An 18,105-nucleotide genomic window follows, 5' to 3' on the forward strand; every position below is an offset into this window, starting at 1 on the left:
GGGATGCATGAAGCATCATTCAACACAAACCAAATTTACGAGATGCTCATGAATGGCAGTACTTGCTATCTTACTAGTCTGAATCACATAATGGCACTATCTGACTTAACATCACACATGAGAATACAAATATGAACACCAGCACTTTGCACAAGCGGTACGAATCATGAAAGTCCCTCCGACAAAACAAACAGCTATGGTACTACATTGCGAAGGCATTATTGCCATCCAGAGGTATTTACTGCACACAAACAGCACTTGCCCATACTACACAGGATTTTCAATACATTTTCTGCTTTTAACTTTGGTGCGTTTACATAACGTTTACTTTGTGTGCTCGGAAATTTATTTTTTTAAAGCATCTGGAGTGGCGAAAGAGCAACTGGGTCTGGAAAATTCACCTTAATGCCTAAATATGATTAAATTAATGGATAGTTAATAAAATCTGTGGCATGGAAAAAAGGCGGATAAATGCCCGCTTGGCTGTGTAATTGCTCAGTTGGTCAATTGCTCTGAACACCAGGACCTTGCATTTTTCTGCCTTCTTTATGAGTTTTTCTATACAATGAAAGCTGATGACCATTGACAGCTACGTCGAACATTTTAAGTAGACTAAATAAATGAAATAGACAATTTTTAAATCAAATAATGACTAAAATTGTCAATACTTGTACAAAAAGCACACTGCGTGGATTGTCACTTCAGCAATATCCATTATTATTGTTTAATTTTACTGTTAAGGGAATCCCGGAAATGCTCCGCCGTGCCGCTAGCTAGCTTGGATGCTGGCGTTGGCATGCGCACCTTGGTGGCTCTTGTTCCAGCCTTTAGCGGTCAGCTAGCGACGGCATATGGTTTCTCCGTCAAGGTTTCTCAAATTCGAACGTGGCGTTTTGTCAGAGTTAATCAAATTCCACTTCTGTGGCCGTTTGCTTCGCCGCCGCAGGTAAATGGAATCCGAATCTCGTAATGGCCGCTAGTTCCGCCCTTAGCAAAAACGTAGGATATATCGTTAGCCTGTAAAATATAATTGTTTCTACACTATTTCAAAATTGTTAGGTTAATTATTAAAACTTGTCGTTATCATTTGCAGTTATTATTGAAATATATCGTTTTGCATGAAAATATCTCATTTACTTTTTATATCAAGGGCTCACCTCTGATGAGCATTCGGCGAATCACTGACGGGTATGATGCCAGATGGACGCCCATGCAGCCAATCAGAACCCGCTGTGGGCGGGCCACTGTAACCCTCCCGTTGCTTCCGAGCAGGGACCTCTCTGCGGTCCTCTACCAGTTTTCCGGCATCTGAACTTGGGGTCACCCTCCGATCCCTCACCGACATGTTCTCCACCTGGACGGTCGTCACTATGGACCCCTAACGGCGGTCACCTGGCTGGATATGTCCCCACCATCACACCCCCTGACGCAGATGGACCCCAGCAGGTTGACAAAGAAGTTAGATATCGTCACCTTCCTAAAATCATCCTTCCATCCGCCGTTCTCTGCCATCTTTGGGCAGCTAGTCGGTGGGAGTTCACGCTGAAATGTTTGCCAGCCAAATTTTCATTAAAACATTTTCTTTGAGACTAAATATTTGTATACAATGATGCGGATCTCCATTTAAATCGATGACATCTCTACCCCTGAAAATAATTATTGATAAATGTATACTAATATGCTCAGCGTTTACTTCATTTTCTTGTGCTTTCTGATGAACTTGGGGAAAAAGGCTTGCCAGTACTTCCCTAAATATATCCTGCAATTTATGTATAATTGAAAATTTTAATGGCTTGACTCGTTTCAGAAATGTAGTAATAATATAATGTAGAAGATGACCATGTAAAATGTGTACATTCATTTGGGAATGTTTTCATGGTAAATGTAGAATAATAAAATATGCGAGAATTGGGATAATGTGTCAAATAGTTCTTCGTCATATAGTTCTAAATTTGAGGCAACTAGTAATTTAGATTTTTCAAAATGTTATCCATATTAAGATGTTTGAAGACATCCCTTTAGTACCGTAATAAACCTGCGTGAAACATAATAAAATATTGGTTCAGAATAAGATTTTGTCATCATTCACCCAAAAAGACATGCAAGAATAAAAGATTGTGACAAGTTCACAAATATATTTCCTCTGAAATGTAATTTCAAAAGTTGATACTCCTCCAAAATGATCACTAAAGAAAAAAAACGAGGGAGAGGGACAAAAGTGTAAAATAATTTGTAGAATTCTCCTGTTCCCACTGTACAGATATCTCCAAATTCAGAGTCTCGTTACGGACTGGACACAGGACTGCTTCCCAGCACAGTAAGTGTTTTTCTTTATTTAACTTTTTAAAAACGATGCTAACGTGCTAACTCATCCGTAACTGGGTTTAGGTCAAAGCGATTGCGGACGACAGGACAGAGTGGGATGGGAAGGTTTTTGTTTCTGAGTGTTTCGGTCCTCCGCCTCCTCTGCCAACCACTTCCTGCATCGTGGAGGATGCAGGTAATAACATGAATCATTTCCAAGTCTTATTTTAAGACAAGTTTTAATGAGGTCTTGTATTCCAGATTTTGCCTCTACAAAGGAACACTGAACAGTCCTGCAAATTCAGATGCAAATTATCCTTGATTCTTGCTTTCTACTCGTTATTTGTGACTCCCGATTAGTTAACTGTAAAACTGACACAAAACAAAAGATAATTTGACATTGTACATTGAAGTACCGAAACGTTCTGATGCTAACATGTATTGCGAAACAATGTAGATGGGCTAAGTGCCTCTTCTTGCTCTCAATTCCACTGAGGTGCAGTAATTGTGGCGCAACTCTAAATTTGGACTGTAAAACCGCAACAAAATGATCACTTATATAAAAAAAAAAATTGGGACGCAAATGATGAACTGACATAAGCGGCGGTTTAATCTGAGTGTGATGATGTCATGGTCCATTCAGGCAGCGCCAGCCCTCGTGCCATCCGTTCCACCACATACTGCTTCCCCCAGGATGGTCCCACCGCCCTGCTGGCCCGTCTGCCTCTGGCCACTCTCGTCACGCCTTTGGCCAGACAGAACCAACTGGAGGTAAGTTTTTAAATCTCCATTTTCTGTGAATGTAGTCAGATTACTTAAAAAAAATCTAGGTTAAAGTTACAAATGGGTATTTAAGTTATTTGAAATTCATATGAATTAAGCAAGTCCCCCCTCCCCCCCCCCCCCCCCCCCCCCCCGAAAAAAGCAGGGAACGGTACAGAACAAAAATGGCGCCACCTTGTGCAGTTTGCCTTAATTTCCCCTTTAAGATGAAATTCAAGCATAAAAAATAAATCCTTAAATGATAGCGCCATTGATGTCTCGCTTCCAGAAGCGTCTGCCGGTGGTCATGGAGGACACGTGCCTGTCGGGATGCCGCTGGTGCGGTGCGTCCATGTGCGTCGCCATGACTTGGCAGGATTGTGGCCAAAGGTTCCACTGCCCTTTTTGTGACAAGTTGAACGAAGGTGACACTGAACTAAAAAAGTTCAACAACGCTGCTACCTTGACTTACGAGTGTCCCGACGTAAGAGTTTTTCGGGTTGATCGATATTTTTGCTCTGTGTTTGTTTGCGAGCCAGGTTTTGATAATTTTTTTCCTGGTTTTGTTCCATATTCTTTTTTTAATTAAAGTCAAACTGTATTATATAAAATCATAATAACGTGAAATGCAAAGACTCACGCAGCAATACAACGCAAAAAATCCCACCACAGGTATGTTGGGCTTGACAAATGTTTCTCTGTCTTCTGCAGTGCCGTGGCAACAATACCAGCCCACAGACGGAGTTGCCGGGGTCCGGCTCGATCGAGAACAGAGACCCGAACTCCACATGGGGTCCTACGAAATCCTCCACACTCTCAAGGTTCCTTCTGCGCCCTCTTTGGTCCACATTTAAGTAAGATAAAATTTGGCTGTCTATCATGAAGAGACCCACAAAAAAGTCTCACGAACCGTCCGAAAAGACGCAGAAGGTGGAAGACAAGACTCATCATGATGATTTTTTTTTTTTATTCATTTATTTTTTTAATGATTATGTAAAACTGCTAATAATAGACACCAATAAATGTTTGTTCCGCGTTTATTTTGTGTGTGTACTCAACAGGGTGAAGCGGCGGCGCTGCTTCTGGCCATTGATGCGTCTGCAGCGGCGCTGAGAGGCGGCCATTTGGAGTTTGTGACGCAACAAATACACAATCTTCTCTCCTCTCTTAGCGGGTAGACTGAACACACCGACACACACTCACAACACACACATCGACACTGTCATGCAAAAAGCACACGTTAACCACCAATTTTGTGCAGAGACGTCCGCGTGGGCCTGCTGACATATGACAGCAGAATCCAGCTGTACGACCTCAGCCCCACCCTGTCCCGCCCGCACATGCTGGTCATGGCGGAGACGTCGGACGAGCTGCAACTTCCTGTCAGGGAGGGGCTTGTACTCCCCCTAAGGGACTGTATGGACAGCGTTACCAGGTAAGAAAATAAAAGTAAAAAAAAAAAAAAAAGTGGAAAAAAAAAAAAAGGCCCTTTTTTTTTTTGTCGTATCTGTAATGAGAATTGATCAAATATTAACATGCTAACGTCCGTGTGTGGCTGTATAGTGTGTTGCAGCACATTCCCCAGTTGAGTCCGGAGGGGGACGACTCGCCGGGCGTTCCCGCGGCGCTTCCGATCAAAGCGGGACTGGCTGTCCTCCAGATGCTGGCCTGTCCCGGCAAGCTACTTGTCTTCCACTCGGCTCCACTGGTAGAGACGGAACAAACCTCCACCGGCTTCTTCGGGACCAGCAAGCCTAAAGTAAGGCAAGAACCATATTGATTTTGGGCATGCCTATTTAGCTCAAATCAGCGCATGGCCGTCTTTGCCCAACATTCTTGGCTGTTTTTTGATGACCCTGTTTATTTTCATCCACAATGTTCCATTTAAAATGTACACTACAGTGCGTGTCATTGCTTCCCTCTCAGTCCATCTTCCAGCCGCCGGACGGAGCCGTCTCATTGGCCGAGGCGTGTATCAGTCAGGGCTGTGGCGTTCACCTCTTTGTCCTCTCCCCGCAAGATGTAGGCGGGGCTTGGCCGGGCTACGTTCCCTATTTGACGGGTGGTGCGCTGTATTCCTACGACCACCTGCAGGTACCGCAGAAGCAAGTGATCAAATGCTAACATGCTAGCAGTTGTGCTACCATATAGAAGATGGCCTGTATTCAAGTACTATTTCATGGAAACTTGGAAATATGCTAACATATTCGGGCTTGCTAGTAATGTGTGTTTATCTACAGGGGGAATTGGACCAGGAGCGCTTTAGCCGTAACCTAAAGCGCATCGTGGCGGCAAATCTTGGCTACAAAGCCGAGCTTAGCTTGTTCGTTAGCAAAGGTGAGCCGTTCAATCTCAGTGTCACACAATCCATTTCAAAATACTCACAATGCAACGCTGTTGTCAGGCATGCGTGTAGCCGCCTGTTACGGACTCTTCGTGCCCCGGCCGAGTCCTAACCAGGTTTCTATGGCGACGCTAGACTGCTGGACAACATTGGCAGTGGAGCTGGCACACCATGGTGGAGTGCTGGATGAGACCCGAGGCGTCGCTGTACAGGTATGGTCGACTTGTCTTTTGCTTCTTTTTGCCCAAAAGAAGGAGTGGCCGGCAAGAGGTACATTCAAAGTTGACTTTTTATCAAAGTTAAGAGAGACTGTGTTGTTTTTTTGATCAGATTCAAACTTGCTAACAGTTGACATGCTAACATGTAGTAATAAAAGTTGCTTAATGAGCTACTTGCTTCTCACATAGTTGTTGGCTTCTATTTAAAGAAAGAAATTTTCAACTGCTAACATGCTAAGAGTTAGTAGAGTGTGCTAACAATGACATTTTCTTTTGCTTCTTCTATGTGTTGCTAGGCAGTCCTCGCATACAACACACCAACGGGAGAGCGGCGATCCCGGGTGCACACGCTGACGCTGCGATGCGCACCCCACCTGCAGGATGCTTTCCGCCAGTACCAGGCGCAGGCGCTGCTAGCCTTTTACTGCAAGAAGAGTAAGAAGGAAGGAACAAAAGCAGGGGTAAACAAGGAGAGGGGGTGTGACGACCATGCATTCAAAAGATGCTCTAATTCGGGGATTCTCAAACTGACATGATATAATAATTACAAGGGCTTGACTGATGAATCCACTCATTTTAGTTCTTTTGAAATTGGCAAAATTCTACTCATGAGAAAAATAATGACATTCAAACATTGACACAATATTTTTCCTCTCTGTTGCTAAGTTAAACTAATACGAAAGGGCAAAGTTTTGTAAAATAGTCAAATGTTCTGCCTCTATTTCATGTGTTGCCGCAAGCAAGACTCCCCAAAAAGTTTCTGCATTATATATTTTTTTAGTCAATCGTCTGACTAAGCACATACCTGAATTTTATCCTGCCAACGATTGGAATCTGCATCGGACTCAAAAAAAAAAAAAAAAAAAGTCCAAATAAGTCAGGCCCATACTGTAAGCAAACTGTATGTTCTCTGCGTTTCAGTGTATTGTGCAGCTTTGGAGCGCCCCCTGCAGGATCTGCGTGAGGAGCTCCAGAGGGACCTGACGGAGGCGTTGGCATCCTACCGCCGTCACGGCTGCTCCGCTTCGACATGTGTGTCGTCCGGTCAGCTGGTTCTGCCTCGGGGCCTGCGAGCACTGCCCGTCTACGTCAACAGTCTGAGGAAGAGCGACGTGCTGCTTCCTGGCCTGCGCACCTCCGTGCACGGCCGGCTGTGGCTGCGCTGCCGAGTGCTCGGCTTGGACGCCGCAGCCTGCGCGACGCACTTTTACCCCATGCTGATTCCTCTGGTATGTTTACATGCAAAAAAAATACTAACAAAAAACAGAAAGGTCAAAGAAAAAAAAAAAAAAACATTTTTTTTTATTTTGATCCTTGCTGAGGTGACGTTTTGAACCTTCCCGTTTTTGTTTTTATATTATGGTTATTTTTTCATGTTAATACTGCTTTTATTTTTGTATTTGTGTTTCATTCGTTTGCCTCATTATAGTAATATGTTGACTTATTGTAAATAATGTCACACTAAAAAAAATTTAAATAAACAATTTTACCTTTTATAAAAAGATACTAATTAAATAACGCAAAACATTTTATGGCCTTCAGCCGCTGTCGCACGCTGGAAACGTGAAGAAGGATGAGGAGGGGGCTCTACGCTGTTCCGCCAGCAGCCTGCATCCGGGCGGGATGTATTTGCTGCACGCCCCCCACACCCTCCTGCTTTGGGTGGGCGCCTCCGTCCCAGCATGCACCTTGGAGGAGCTCTTCAATGTGGGATGTTTGGCATCCTTGCCATCTGGAGAGGTAACTTGCTTTGTCTGTTCACTAGAAGGTGACACAGGTGTGGATTTTCACTCCTGTCCCATCGCACTAATTGGACAAAATTCTGCCCTGAAAATGATCAAAATGTCTTCAAAATGGTTGTTTCAAACAAAATGGCTGTGTTGCTGCTGCGTCTCGTGAGATTTTTTTTTTTTGTGGCTCGTCCGTGATAGTCCAATATTCGTGTTTCAATGTAAAATTGGCTTTGAGGGCTTAATTTTTAAAATATTCTGGTGGCACAATTTTGTGGCCCAAATAACCAAAAAATTGTAATTTCAAACTAAAATGGCAGAATTCTAGTGTGTTTTGAGACATGACTTCTTGAGACTTTTTGTGGCGCTACTCGTTAGACATATGGCTACCAAATGTCATGAAATTATGTGGGGACTGATTTTTTAAAAGAAAAAGAAAATATATTCTTGTAGGACTAGTTTGTGACCCTGAAATGACCGTTTCAAAACAAAATGTTCCTGTGTGCTTTTGGGCATGGCTTCTTGAGACTGTTTGGTGGGTTTACTTTCAAATCTAATGTTAGGATGTGAAATTGTCTTATGGGCTCAATTTTTAAAATATGCCTTGGAGCCTCTCAAAGGCTCACTACTGACTGGCTAACTTTGATGATTTCCCCTGTTGTGCTTATGTTGTCCGTCCAGACCAAACTGCCAGTTCTGGACACCCCTTTGTCGGTCGCCGTTCGGACCCTCCTCGACGCGCTGGACTCTGAGGTCCCGTGCTTCCGGCAGGTCAGCTTTCAATTAAACACTCCACTGCGTCACGCCAATTTGTCGTAACGTTTGCGTGGAAATGGGCTGTACACGCAGCTGCTCCTGGTGAAGCAGGGTGACGCCGGCGAGGAGCTCCTACAGCGTCACCTGGTGGAGGACAAGAGTCCCAACGGCGGCGCGTCCTACGCTGACTTCCTCTACCACCTGCACGTCAACTCCGTCCGCATGCTGCACTGACCCGCAAACACAGTACAAGCTTTTATTTAATGACTATTGTCTTTATTTATTTACTATTCATTGACGGGTTTGTGTTAATAAACACAGTGGGAAGACGCTGAAGAACAGGTCTGACTGGAAATCATTTCCATTTTATTTTTTAGATGTAATTACGGTTCACAATTAACCTGTTGGCACGTAAACAGTTATGTCATTTTGGGGGTTTTCGTTTGGTAGCTGTCATTATAATCTTTGAACGCCAGAGGCTGCTACAGATCTGCACAGTGAAGCCAGGAAATGGGTGAAATTGCCTTTCAAAATAACGTACAAATGAGGTAAGGATAAAATGGCAAAAGTGAGTTAGGGTTTGACGTCATTATTTCAATCCGAAGTTTGTTGGACTTCACTTCTAAACTAATAAATTCCCACTGTAAAATTCAGATTCATTTTTTAATGCAACGATTCAAAGTACCTTACACAAATTAAATTTATGTACTTCAAAAGACAATTTTTTCAATTCAACCATGTGCTTAAGGCCTGATCATCCATGGGGAGGGTTCATTAATTTTGTTTGAGGGAGTACTCCGGATGGAAATTCACTTTCTGGTGGCACATACTTTATACTTAAGCTTTTTTTTTTTTTTTTTAAACTTAAAAAATTCTTCCCAAAAAAGCTGAGAAACATTCCATTTCCACGAAAAATCTGGGGAAATAAAAAATAGATATATTAAGTTAAAAAAAATATTGGAAAACATGTACCAACATGCTCATCCTGCATACAGTAAATTACAAGAGATTAGTCCAGGGTGGAAACCTTATTATCTTTACTAGTAAGTAAGCCTATACATCCTTCCATTATCTGAGCCGCTTATCCTCACAAGGGTTGCGGGCGTGCTGGAGCCTATTCCACCGTCATCGGGCAGTAGGCGAGGTACGCCATGCACTGGTTGCCAGCCAATCGCAGGGCACACATAGACAAACAAAAATCTGCCGCCTTGTTTAAAAAAAAAAAAAAAAAAGTTTGTGTGTGTGTGTGTATGTTCGTTAAAAAGTTGTAAAAAAAAATGAACGTGGCAAAGTACCCTTATTCTGTCTTATTTGAAAGTCGGAAAAAACGCGTTAAGAAGTAAACGTGCAAAGATACTCTTATTTTGACATCTCTGAAAGTCGGGACCGGAAGTAAGCTTTTGCTTCGTACCGTTACCTTTCCTAAAGTTCCTGGTCGAGCGAGCTAGTTGTCAAACTGAAGGAGAGAGAGGGAGAAACCTGCCGTGCTCCGCTTGGTGTTTCCCGATTAAACCTCGCCCTCACTCGGCCTCGCCTCTTCCTCTAGTGTGCAGGACGACTTTACTCTTTAGTGGCTCCTGGGCGGACCTGTTGTGTTTTTTTTCTTCTTCCCCTCACTGGCCGACAGACATTTCACCAGAGGCGGGGAGGCAAACAAGAAGACGGTGAAGAAGGAGAAGCGGGAAACATGGCTACGACAACCTGTACAAGATTCACGGACGAGTATCAGCTGTACGAGGAGCTTGGCAAGTGAGTCCAACCGGACGCAGCTTTCGGAGCTCGGCGACTGTCGTTCCCGCAGCCCACTCACCCGCTCCGCTGCTGCGTCTGCGTGGGGGCTCGGGCTCGGCGGTGGGGGACCACGGTCGTGGAGCTCCAGGGCCATGCAGCCAGTGTATGCGTGGGCGTGCGCGTGGCTGTTTTTTTTTTTTTTGTGTGTGTGCGCGCTCGTGCACGGATGCGTTATGGAATGACAGCTCTGAAAACTCGAGTTTTTTTGTCAAATGTAAACAATAGCCCAATGTGACACTGTAGAAATATTGAAATATTGCGATAGCTGATCATTTGTAGTCGTAACTACAAGTTGGGAGTAAATGATTCTCATGTTTTTATTTTTATTAATTGACAAATATTTATATTCATATTCGATTCATTTTGACGATTTTTATTTCCAGTATACTACTTATTTAAAAAATAAAATAAATAATATATTCAAAAAATTTGACTTTTTTCTACATAAATCTAATAACTTTTTTCTAATTGTCTTGTTTCTTCTCGGAAATATGCAATTTAAGGTTGAAGCTACACTTGATTTTTGTTGAAAATATTCTACCCCTTGATACTATTTCATAGAATATTTTCATTTTTTTCCTCTCAAAAGTATACCATCTTTTCATAGAAAATATTAGACATTTTTCTATATAGATGTACCAGCGTAAGTATATTCTACTTTTTCCGCTCAAATGCCCCACCTTTTCAAAGAAAAAATATATATTTTTTTACTGGACCGTATAACACTTTATCCCCTTAAAATATTAGCTTTATCATAAAAAGTGTGATACCGTTTATCAAAAATATCACACTTTTTTCTTTTATAAAACTTTTTTTATACACTGGATGAGACCCCCCCCCGCAGAATATGTACAATTTTTATTGAAAATATTCAACTATTTTCTAAAGAATATCTGACTTAACTTTTTTTGTTGAGATTTATTCACTTCTCCAAACCGCTGAAAATATTTTATTTTACTCATAAGAAATACTGGAAAAAATAACAAGCTTTTTACAAGTAAATATGAAGCATCTTCTGGTTTTTGTGTCTTGTTTTCAGGGGTGCCTTTTCAGTGGTGCGTCGGTGCGTGAAGCTGTGCACAGGACAGGAGTATGCGGCCAAAATCATCAACACCAAAAAGTTATCCGCCAGAGGTAAGAACTTACTGTCATGTGTTGTCAGCTTTTCTATGTTGGACATCACATTTTTTGACTGTTTGCTCATGTTGTGGCAATTTTTGCTAACTAATTTTGACATCAATCTAGCTCGTGCAAATTTCTTTTCCGAGCCTACCCGAGCGAGATGACCCGGAAGTACTTGGAGGATCATTAGAATTTTCCTAATGCTTAGCTTGCAAACTAGAGACTTGCGTCAGCAGTACTACTCGCCGTTGTGCGGTGACGTCACTTCGGAAATATGGAATCAAATTCATTTGGAACAATGCGTCATCTAACAGAGGTGAAGGAAAGGTGCCGTAGACGGTTCGGAGATTGGCCTTTTCAAAGAGGCCCCTGGCCTCACAGGTTCAACCATCTTGGAAACGGCTCCATGTTGCACTGTTGCCCCCGCCATGTCAAAATAACAACTTAACCTTGATTTCGACCACTATTCATTTGCAAGAGTGGCCTTTTCTTGACTCATTTCCGCTTACCATGACCAAATTTGTTTTTTTTTAGTATTGGAGTGTTGTATTTTATAGACATTTAATTTTTTTTACAATTAAATTTGTATTTTTTTGTATTAGGTATATTTAATTGTTTTTTTATGTTATTTTATTTTGTTATTTGTATGTTTACATACATTTCTGTTTTAATCAAGGTATTTTAAAAACAGTTACTTTGTCTTTTCAGTTGCTGTATTGTTATAATATTTATTAGCAAGCCAATTTGAGGTGGGTTTAATCAAAACAAAGCATCAGCAATTGTCTTTGCTCAAGTTACATGTATCCGTTCTGTTATGTGTTTGTCTCACTTGCGATGATGTTGTTTTGCGATGCCCCGTGTGAGTTATCCCGTTTGATTAGTCAATACAGGCTTTAATCAAGTGCCTTTTTCCAGCTGCCAATAAAGTGCCTCGGTCAGCGTTGCCAACTAATGTTATCAGTAAACCAGTGGCCATCAAATGGCGTAAACGAGACCAGCTCCGTTAAATCTGCGTGCACGCCAATTAAGGCCTAATTGACTGACAGGCTTTTGCTCTCTTTCGGACTCAAAGAGTCGTGACCCTGCCCAGGGGGTGTTCCTGTTCATTTTTTGGACCGTGCCAAGTGGTGGGGTTGCAAGGCCGGGAGGTCTTTGTTGGGAGTGCGCCATCACCACTGTGATATCACTAACCGACCTCACCTTGTTTCAATCCAGTGAGCGTTTTTTAATGAGATTAAATCCATCCCAGATTATCCTGCCGCTATTAGTGGGAGGCTAATTTCTAATCTCCGTGATTGGCTGCTCAAAGCCCCACGCGAAGTTGCACCGTCATTATTTAGCCTTGACATAACTCGCCCTGATGGATTTAAAATGAACTAATCGATTAATCGAGAAGCTCTTTCTGTCATTGTAACATGGTGTCATGATTGTGTACATGCCAGATCTGAAATTCACTTCCTGAAAATGTATCTGAATTTTCACATTTTTAAATTAGTCATTGAAATGCATAAAAACACACATCTGGCCCACTTTTAAGGGTTCATGTTCCTCTTTTCATCACAGCTAAAGTCAAATCCACAATGGAAAAACTAAAAGGGGTGTAAAGAGGCGGGACTTATATTTGATTGACAGTCGTGGAGGCCAATTGTAATGAATACGATAAAATCATGTTATGAATTCAAAAAGCTTCCTTTGCAAGCTGTCTTTTCTTTTCTTCTCTGTTTAATTTTAACTTTGTTGTCCATCTGTCAGATCACCAGAAGCTGGAACGAGAGGCTCGCATCTGTCGCCTGCTCAAACATCCCAACATCGGTGAGGGCACACACACGCACACACACACGTTACGAGATTAATATTGTTGCTTCAGCTCAACAAATTGTGTATTTGCGTGGCTTTGCAGTTCGTCTTCATGACAGCATATCAGAGGAAGGCTTCCACTATCTGCTCTTTGACTTGTAAGTATAGTAATCTCGTCATTTTTCCTTTTATAGGAGTTAAGGTTAAAGGTCAAGGTTATTATTTCCTTTTTTTTTTACTCTCTTTTCCTTTCCTTCTGTTTCTGCCCCCATTTCGTTCTCATTCATCCTCTCCTCTCCTCTCCTCTGCTCTCCTCCCCCCTTTTTCATTCTTTTATTTAATCTCCACTCATTGCTTCTCATTTCCTCGCTGCTGTCCTCGGCTCTTGTTTCTTCTCCTCCGCTCCTCTTTTTACTCTCCTCCTTGCTCCCCCGTTTTCCTTCATAAACAATTACATAACTCTTCCAGAATCTTGTACCCACTCCCACGGCATCCGCATCCATCGCTCTGTGTGAACCCCTTCTAGTTTCCATGGTTACCGTGTAGGTTGGGGAAGGGGATGAGGAAAGAAATCACAGACACTGTTCATGTGTGTGTTAACGTGTCTATTAAATGTGTGTGTTTGTGTTGCCATGCAGGGTGACCGGAGGTGAATTATTTGAGGACATCGTAGCCCGAGAGTACTACAGTGAGGCTGACGCCAGGTAGGAGCGACGTTTTGCATGCACTACTTTTTTGTTCCGGTTTCGTTCGACAGCAAACTTGTTGAGAGTGGATTAACTGCGCACTAATCCCATTTTGCCTCAATTGCCTCAAGAAGCAAGGCGCCTCCAGTGTAGTGTTTTTTCACGTTATGGTTTTTCATGGGCTTTCCCAGTTTACTTAATGCCCTCCCATGTGGGAAAGGAGAGCCACAGTCTTTGATGTTTTCTGAACAGCAGCAGAACAGTAAAACACACCAACATACTCCAAACACACTCAAGCAAAAATGACGCTGTCAGGCTCAGCTCACGACCAGACACACGCTTGTGCGAATCAGATGCCACTCTACCTGCCCCGCCTCGTAAAGGCACATATCTTACACACAGACACTACAAAATGAGCAGGATTTTCCACATATTTTACGCTTGCAGTTATTTTTTTTTTCATTTATGATTTGTTTGAAACATGTATTTTGATATCTGGAATGCGCTTTATTTTGGAGTCCGCCAATCCTCCATCAAGTGTCTCCAGTTGGTCCAAAATGCTGCTGCTTGCCTCTTGACTGGTATTCGTAAGAGGGAGCACATAACTCCTACTCTGGCGTCCCCTCACTGGCGCCCTGTCCGTTTTCGAATTCTTTTTTTTTTTATGATTCTATTATTTGTTTTCAAATCTTGAAATGGCCTCGCCTCCACCACCCCCACACACTTGCCCGGTGCCTCAGGTCTGCGGACCAGACGCTACTGGAGGTGTCGAGGACTAAGCGAAGGCTCAGATGGGATCGAGCCTTTTTCCCGTGGCCAGCCCTTCTTTTTGGAATGACCTCTCGCTAAACATTATGCACGCCCCCTTGCTTTTCATCTTTAAAACTCAGCTTGAGACTTGGTTTTGGCTTTACTGTTTTTATGCTTTCTACGGTTGTCCTGATTAATTTGTGTTATTGTTTGTTGGTGTATGGCTTACTTTTGCTCCATGTACAACACTTTGCATACAGCGATGGTTGTCTCCAAGTGCTGTACAAATACAGTTAAGTTGGTAATTAAATAGAATGCTTCAGTGTGACTGCTTCTTCAGGTGGGTGTTCCTTGGTCACCTGTGTAAAGTCTCAAACAGACATTTGAGCATACACGGTCACTCTTTAGTAAGCTACAGTAATAGCAGTTGTTTTTCGCAGATGTTTTAATATCTGTTGCTTGAAAGGTTATAACACCACAACACATGTGCTGTTAGAGTTGTGCATTGTGGGTTAGGATTAAGCTACACTGACTTGTTATCTAAAGTTGCGGCTACCTTGTGTGGTTGTTTTAGATCTAAATGCGCATCCTTGTTTTTTATTGTGTGTGTGACTGTAAACTTCACCTGGGAACAAAAAAAGAAGGCTTGAAGTCTCCTTTTTGATGGATTGTTCTCTATCTGCCAAACTGCTTCGTGTTAAATCCATAGGTTGGGTCATTGGTATGAATTGTTTTCTTCTTGGTGGGGGGGTGTAACAGAAAATAATTGAGAAGCACGGCTTTACAGAAATAACTTTTTTTCTATTTGTCAGGTGGTGGTATCTTGCGGCATGTTTTGGACAATACCGAAAGAGCTCACAAACGGCATATAATTTACTGTCGTTTAGGTTCCATGGTAACAAATTGTAATATATGAGTTCTTGAACTGCAAATAGGCGTCGCTTCCTTGTATTTGTATACAAGCTTGTCAGACATCGAAATGTCGCCCATTATGGTTAGGAACAGGTGACTTTCCTCCCATTTCTCTCAACACCTTTCAGCGAAAAAAAAGAGCACATTCCTCTAAGTTTAGGTTTGTTTCCTCTTCTTCTTCCCCGTGCTGCTTTATATATCTCCCTCCCACCATTAGGCACTGACTCACAGGCAGACTCGATCCACTTGACAGACAGTCGGCAGACACTTCACCATTCAAAGCCGGTGAAAGTGAAGTAGGCAAAAAAAAAGTAAAAGTCCCTACGTTGTAGAAAAAGATGGCTGCTCACTGCCGTTTAATGAATGACTCGCTTTGAGTTCTGAAGGCAAATATTGAAATCTGGATCTGTTCTGATAAGTTCAGTCATGGCAGAGAGAGATAGACCAAGAGTGGATGCACGCAGTTGATTAGGGCTCAGTCGACTTATTAAAGCTCACTTAGTGCCATTAGTCTGCTCCATTAGGTTTAATGAAGACAGACCACTCTTTCCAGTAAACATCTTTGTTTTATTGAGGATTGTCGTGCATCGGATGCGGGCAAGCAGCGTTTGTTTGCCAATATTCTTGGTTCGGATTTCTTATTGGAGCACAAACTTTAAAAATGCAAAACTTTCACAAGTTGTGAAAATTCAAACATTTCATACCTTTAAAAAATCTAAAAAAAACAACACATTTTTACGGAAACAATTGCTAACTAACATTTGGAAATTCAAACATACGAAAATGCTTATTTTAGAACAATAGACGTTCGAAAATGCTAACATTCAAAAACACAAAGAGTCAGAAAATGCATAATGAAAACATTTTGAAAATGCAAAAATGTGAATAACCATCCAATAATGCTTAACACCGAAAAACTCAAGCATCCTGAAATGCTTCCATTCAAAAAAACTGAAATGTTTTAATATGCAAACATTATACATTGCATACAATCAAAAAATGCTCACATCTGAAAGCTAAAATGAAATGTAAAAATGCCAATATCTAAATCCTCTAGCATTATAAAACTTAAATATCAGACAACGCAAATAATTGGAAACAAAAGCATTTGAAAATTCAACCAAAAATGCAAACATTCCAAAGTACTAACATTCAAAAACTCAAACATTTGAGAGCTGTTAATATCCAAGAATTCAAACATCTGTAAACGTTAACATTTGAAAACAAAAACAGTCAAAAATCCCAACATCCTAAAACCCAAACATCTTGAAACAGTAATATCAGAAATCGTGCAGCAATCTTAAAAAATGCAAACATTAGAGAATTCAAACATCCAAAAACGCAAACTTGGGGAAAAGTAGACATTCACAAGCTCAACTACCAAAAACTCAAAGCCAGAACACTAACACCTAAAAACGCCACTGTCCAAAACGTAATCATCCGAAAATGCTAACATTAAAAAACAAAAAAAAGATAGAAATATGCAAACTTTTTTAAAATGCTATCATCTGAAAATATCCAAAGTCCAAAGTTCTGGACACAAACAAAATTTGGGAAACCATGCAAACAAAGTTGATAACCTGTTGATCTTGTACATTTTGTGTTTGCATTCTAAAGCTTTTCGATCAAATGTCATCTTTTAGTGTAGCAGCTGAGGTTCCGTAAACCCCCCTCCCCCTTCCTCCCTCCCAGCGTCTTAATGTCAGTCATCAAGGCCAGTTCCCTTCCCGCCACCCACCCTCTCCCTTGGAGACCAACGGGAAGTGGGACTTCAATTAGCGGTGATAATTAGTTGGAATCACACACTGCACACGCACGTGTGCACACACACACACACACACACACACACCCCCACACGCACGCACGCACACACGCGCAAACACACACGCGCACGCACACACGCGCAAACACACACGCGCGCACACACACACACACGCAGTCAAACGTGGAACTCTTCTCCATCACACCGTGTCAGAATCACTTTTGCCTCAATGTTTGACACATTTAACTCACTCACTGCCATTGACGGAGAAATACGTCAAAGATCCATTTTTTTCACTCGGCTGATAGTGAATGAGTTAATGATGCGCTGGAATTTTTTTCCTCCACTAGGGGGCACATGGTTGACTATTTTTGGTATGGCTATTGTCATGCCATTTTGGCTGTATTACGTGAATATAGGTCAGCCATTTCCCCCCATTCAAAGCATGTGGCAATATTTCACATATTTTACTCCGCCAACGCTAGTTGCGCAGTTAGCTGTTAGGTGTTGCGTATTTACTAGCAAAAGCCTCAGGGTCAACATTGAAGATGGAAAATGAAAGAAGTGCTCGTACCAACTTTCCAATTTGTAATTGTTGTATAACTGTGAATATCAGGCTGCCTTTTGAAATATTCCGGTTGGATGGGTTTCTTCCCAAATGACCTTGGAAATTCCACTTCAAACCCATTATTGTGAAATTCCGGGATGTTCAAGCATGGCTTCTTCTGACTTTTTTTTTTTTTTTTGTAACTACTCGTGATGGATATATCTGCCAAATTTCCTATTGCTATGTTAAACTAAAATGCCGCTTTAAACCAAAATGGTAGACGTCCTGCTTCTTCTCAGACATGGCTTCTTGAATCTTTTCTGGAAGTCTGCTCATGATGGACATTCCTATCGAACGTCATGCTGCTATGTGGAACTGTCTTCAAGAGCTGACATTTTAAAATGTTCGGATAGGGTGAGCTGATACAATACACCAAAGATGGTCACCCCAAGCCGAAATGGCAGACTTCCTGTGTCTTTTCTTTCGAGCATGACTTCTTGAGACTTTTTGTGGATCTACTCATGGTAGCACACTAAAACTGGTTCATGTTGTTAAGTGGAACTGTCAAGGGCTGAATTTTTGAAAACATTCCTGCAGGATGAGTTCGTCTGAACGTACATTCTT

General features: G+C 41.9%; 2 protein-coding genes across 18 annotated transcripts in view; both read left to right on the top strand.

Moving 5' to 3' along the window:
* Nucleotides 1-741: 741 nt before the first annotated feature.
* LOC148343683 (protein transport protein Sec24C) lies at nucleotides 742-8,789 on the top strand. The gene is made up of 18 exons (XM_088288181.1): nucleotides 742-946; nucleotides 1,151-1,446; nucleotides 2,261-2,317; nucleotides 2,389-2,500; nucleotides 2,948-3,075; nucleotides 3,356-3,491; nucleotides 3,778-3,887; nucleotides 4,128-4,240; nucleotides 4,328-4,501; nucleotides 4,630-4,825; nucleotides 4,993-5,160; nucleotides 5,307-5,403; nucleotides 5,471-5,622; nucleotides 5,925-6,063; nucleotides 6,550-6,857; nucleotides 7,171-7,368; nucleotides 8,040-8,129; nucleotides 8,208-8,789. Exons 2-18 carry the CDS (start codon nucleotides 1,201-1,203, stop codon nucleotides 8,346-8,348), a joined length of 2,565 nt encoding a protein of 854 aa, XP_088144307.1. The 5' UTR covers nucleotides 742-946; nucleotides 1,151-1,200; the 3' UTR covers nucleotides 8,349-8,789.
* A 750-nt stretch (nucleotides 8,790-9,539) lies between these two features.
* Nucleotides 9,540-18,105, top strand: part of camk2b1 (calcium/calmodulin-dependent protein kinase (CaM kinase) II beta 1) — a 37,521-nt gene continuing 28,955 nt past the window's right edge. For 11 of the 17 annotated variants that reach the window (XM_088288493.1, XM_088288502.1, XM_088288588.1 and 8 more), the window contains exons 1-5: nucleotides 9,545-9,863; nucleotides 10,945-11,039; nucleotides 12,780-12,839; nucleotides 12,928-12,982; nucleotides 13,463-13,528. In XM_088288493.1, the coding sequence (XP_088144619.1) occupies nucleotides 9,802-9,863; nucleotides 10,945-11,039; nucleotides 12,780-12,839; nucleotides 12,928-12,982; nucleotides 13,463-13,528 (338 nt within the window). In that variant the 5' untranslated portion in view covers nucleotides 9,545-9,801. Of the gene's footprint in view, nucleotides 9,864-10,944; nucleotides 11,040-12,779; nucleotides 12,840-12,927; nucleotides 12,983-13,462; nucleotides 13,529-18,105 lie in introns of all 17 variants that reach the window. The other 6 variants (XM_088288484.1, XM_088288510.1, XM_088288517.1 and 3 more) reach the window with 3 other exon arrangements.

The sequence above is a fragment of the Idiotropiscis lumnitzeri genome, chromosome 1, assembly GCF_059441095.1.
Source record: "Idiotropiscis lumnitzeri isolate Australia: NSW breed Sydney's pygmy pipehorse chromosome 1, RoL_Ilum_1.0, whole genome shotgun sequence".
NCBI lineage: Eukaryota > Metazoa > Chordata > Actinopteri > Syngnathiformes > Syngnathidae > Idiotropiscis > Idiotropiscis lumnitzeri.

Excerpts from the sequence above, each read along its gene's own strand:
- LOC148343683 (XM_088288181.1), top strand. The coding sequence starts at position 1,201 with ATGGACGCCCATGCAGCCAATCAGAACCCGCTGTGGGCGGGCCACTGT. Across the intron at positions 4,502-4,629 it reads TGTATGGACAGCGTTACCAG|TGTGTTGCAGCACATTCCCC; the intron begins GTAAGAAAATAA and ends GTGGCTGTATAG. Across the intron at positions 4,826-4,992 it reads TCGGGACCAGCAAGCCTAAA|TCCATCTTCCAGCCGCCGGA; the intron begins GTAAGGCAAGAA and ends CTTCCCTCTCAG.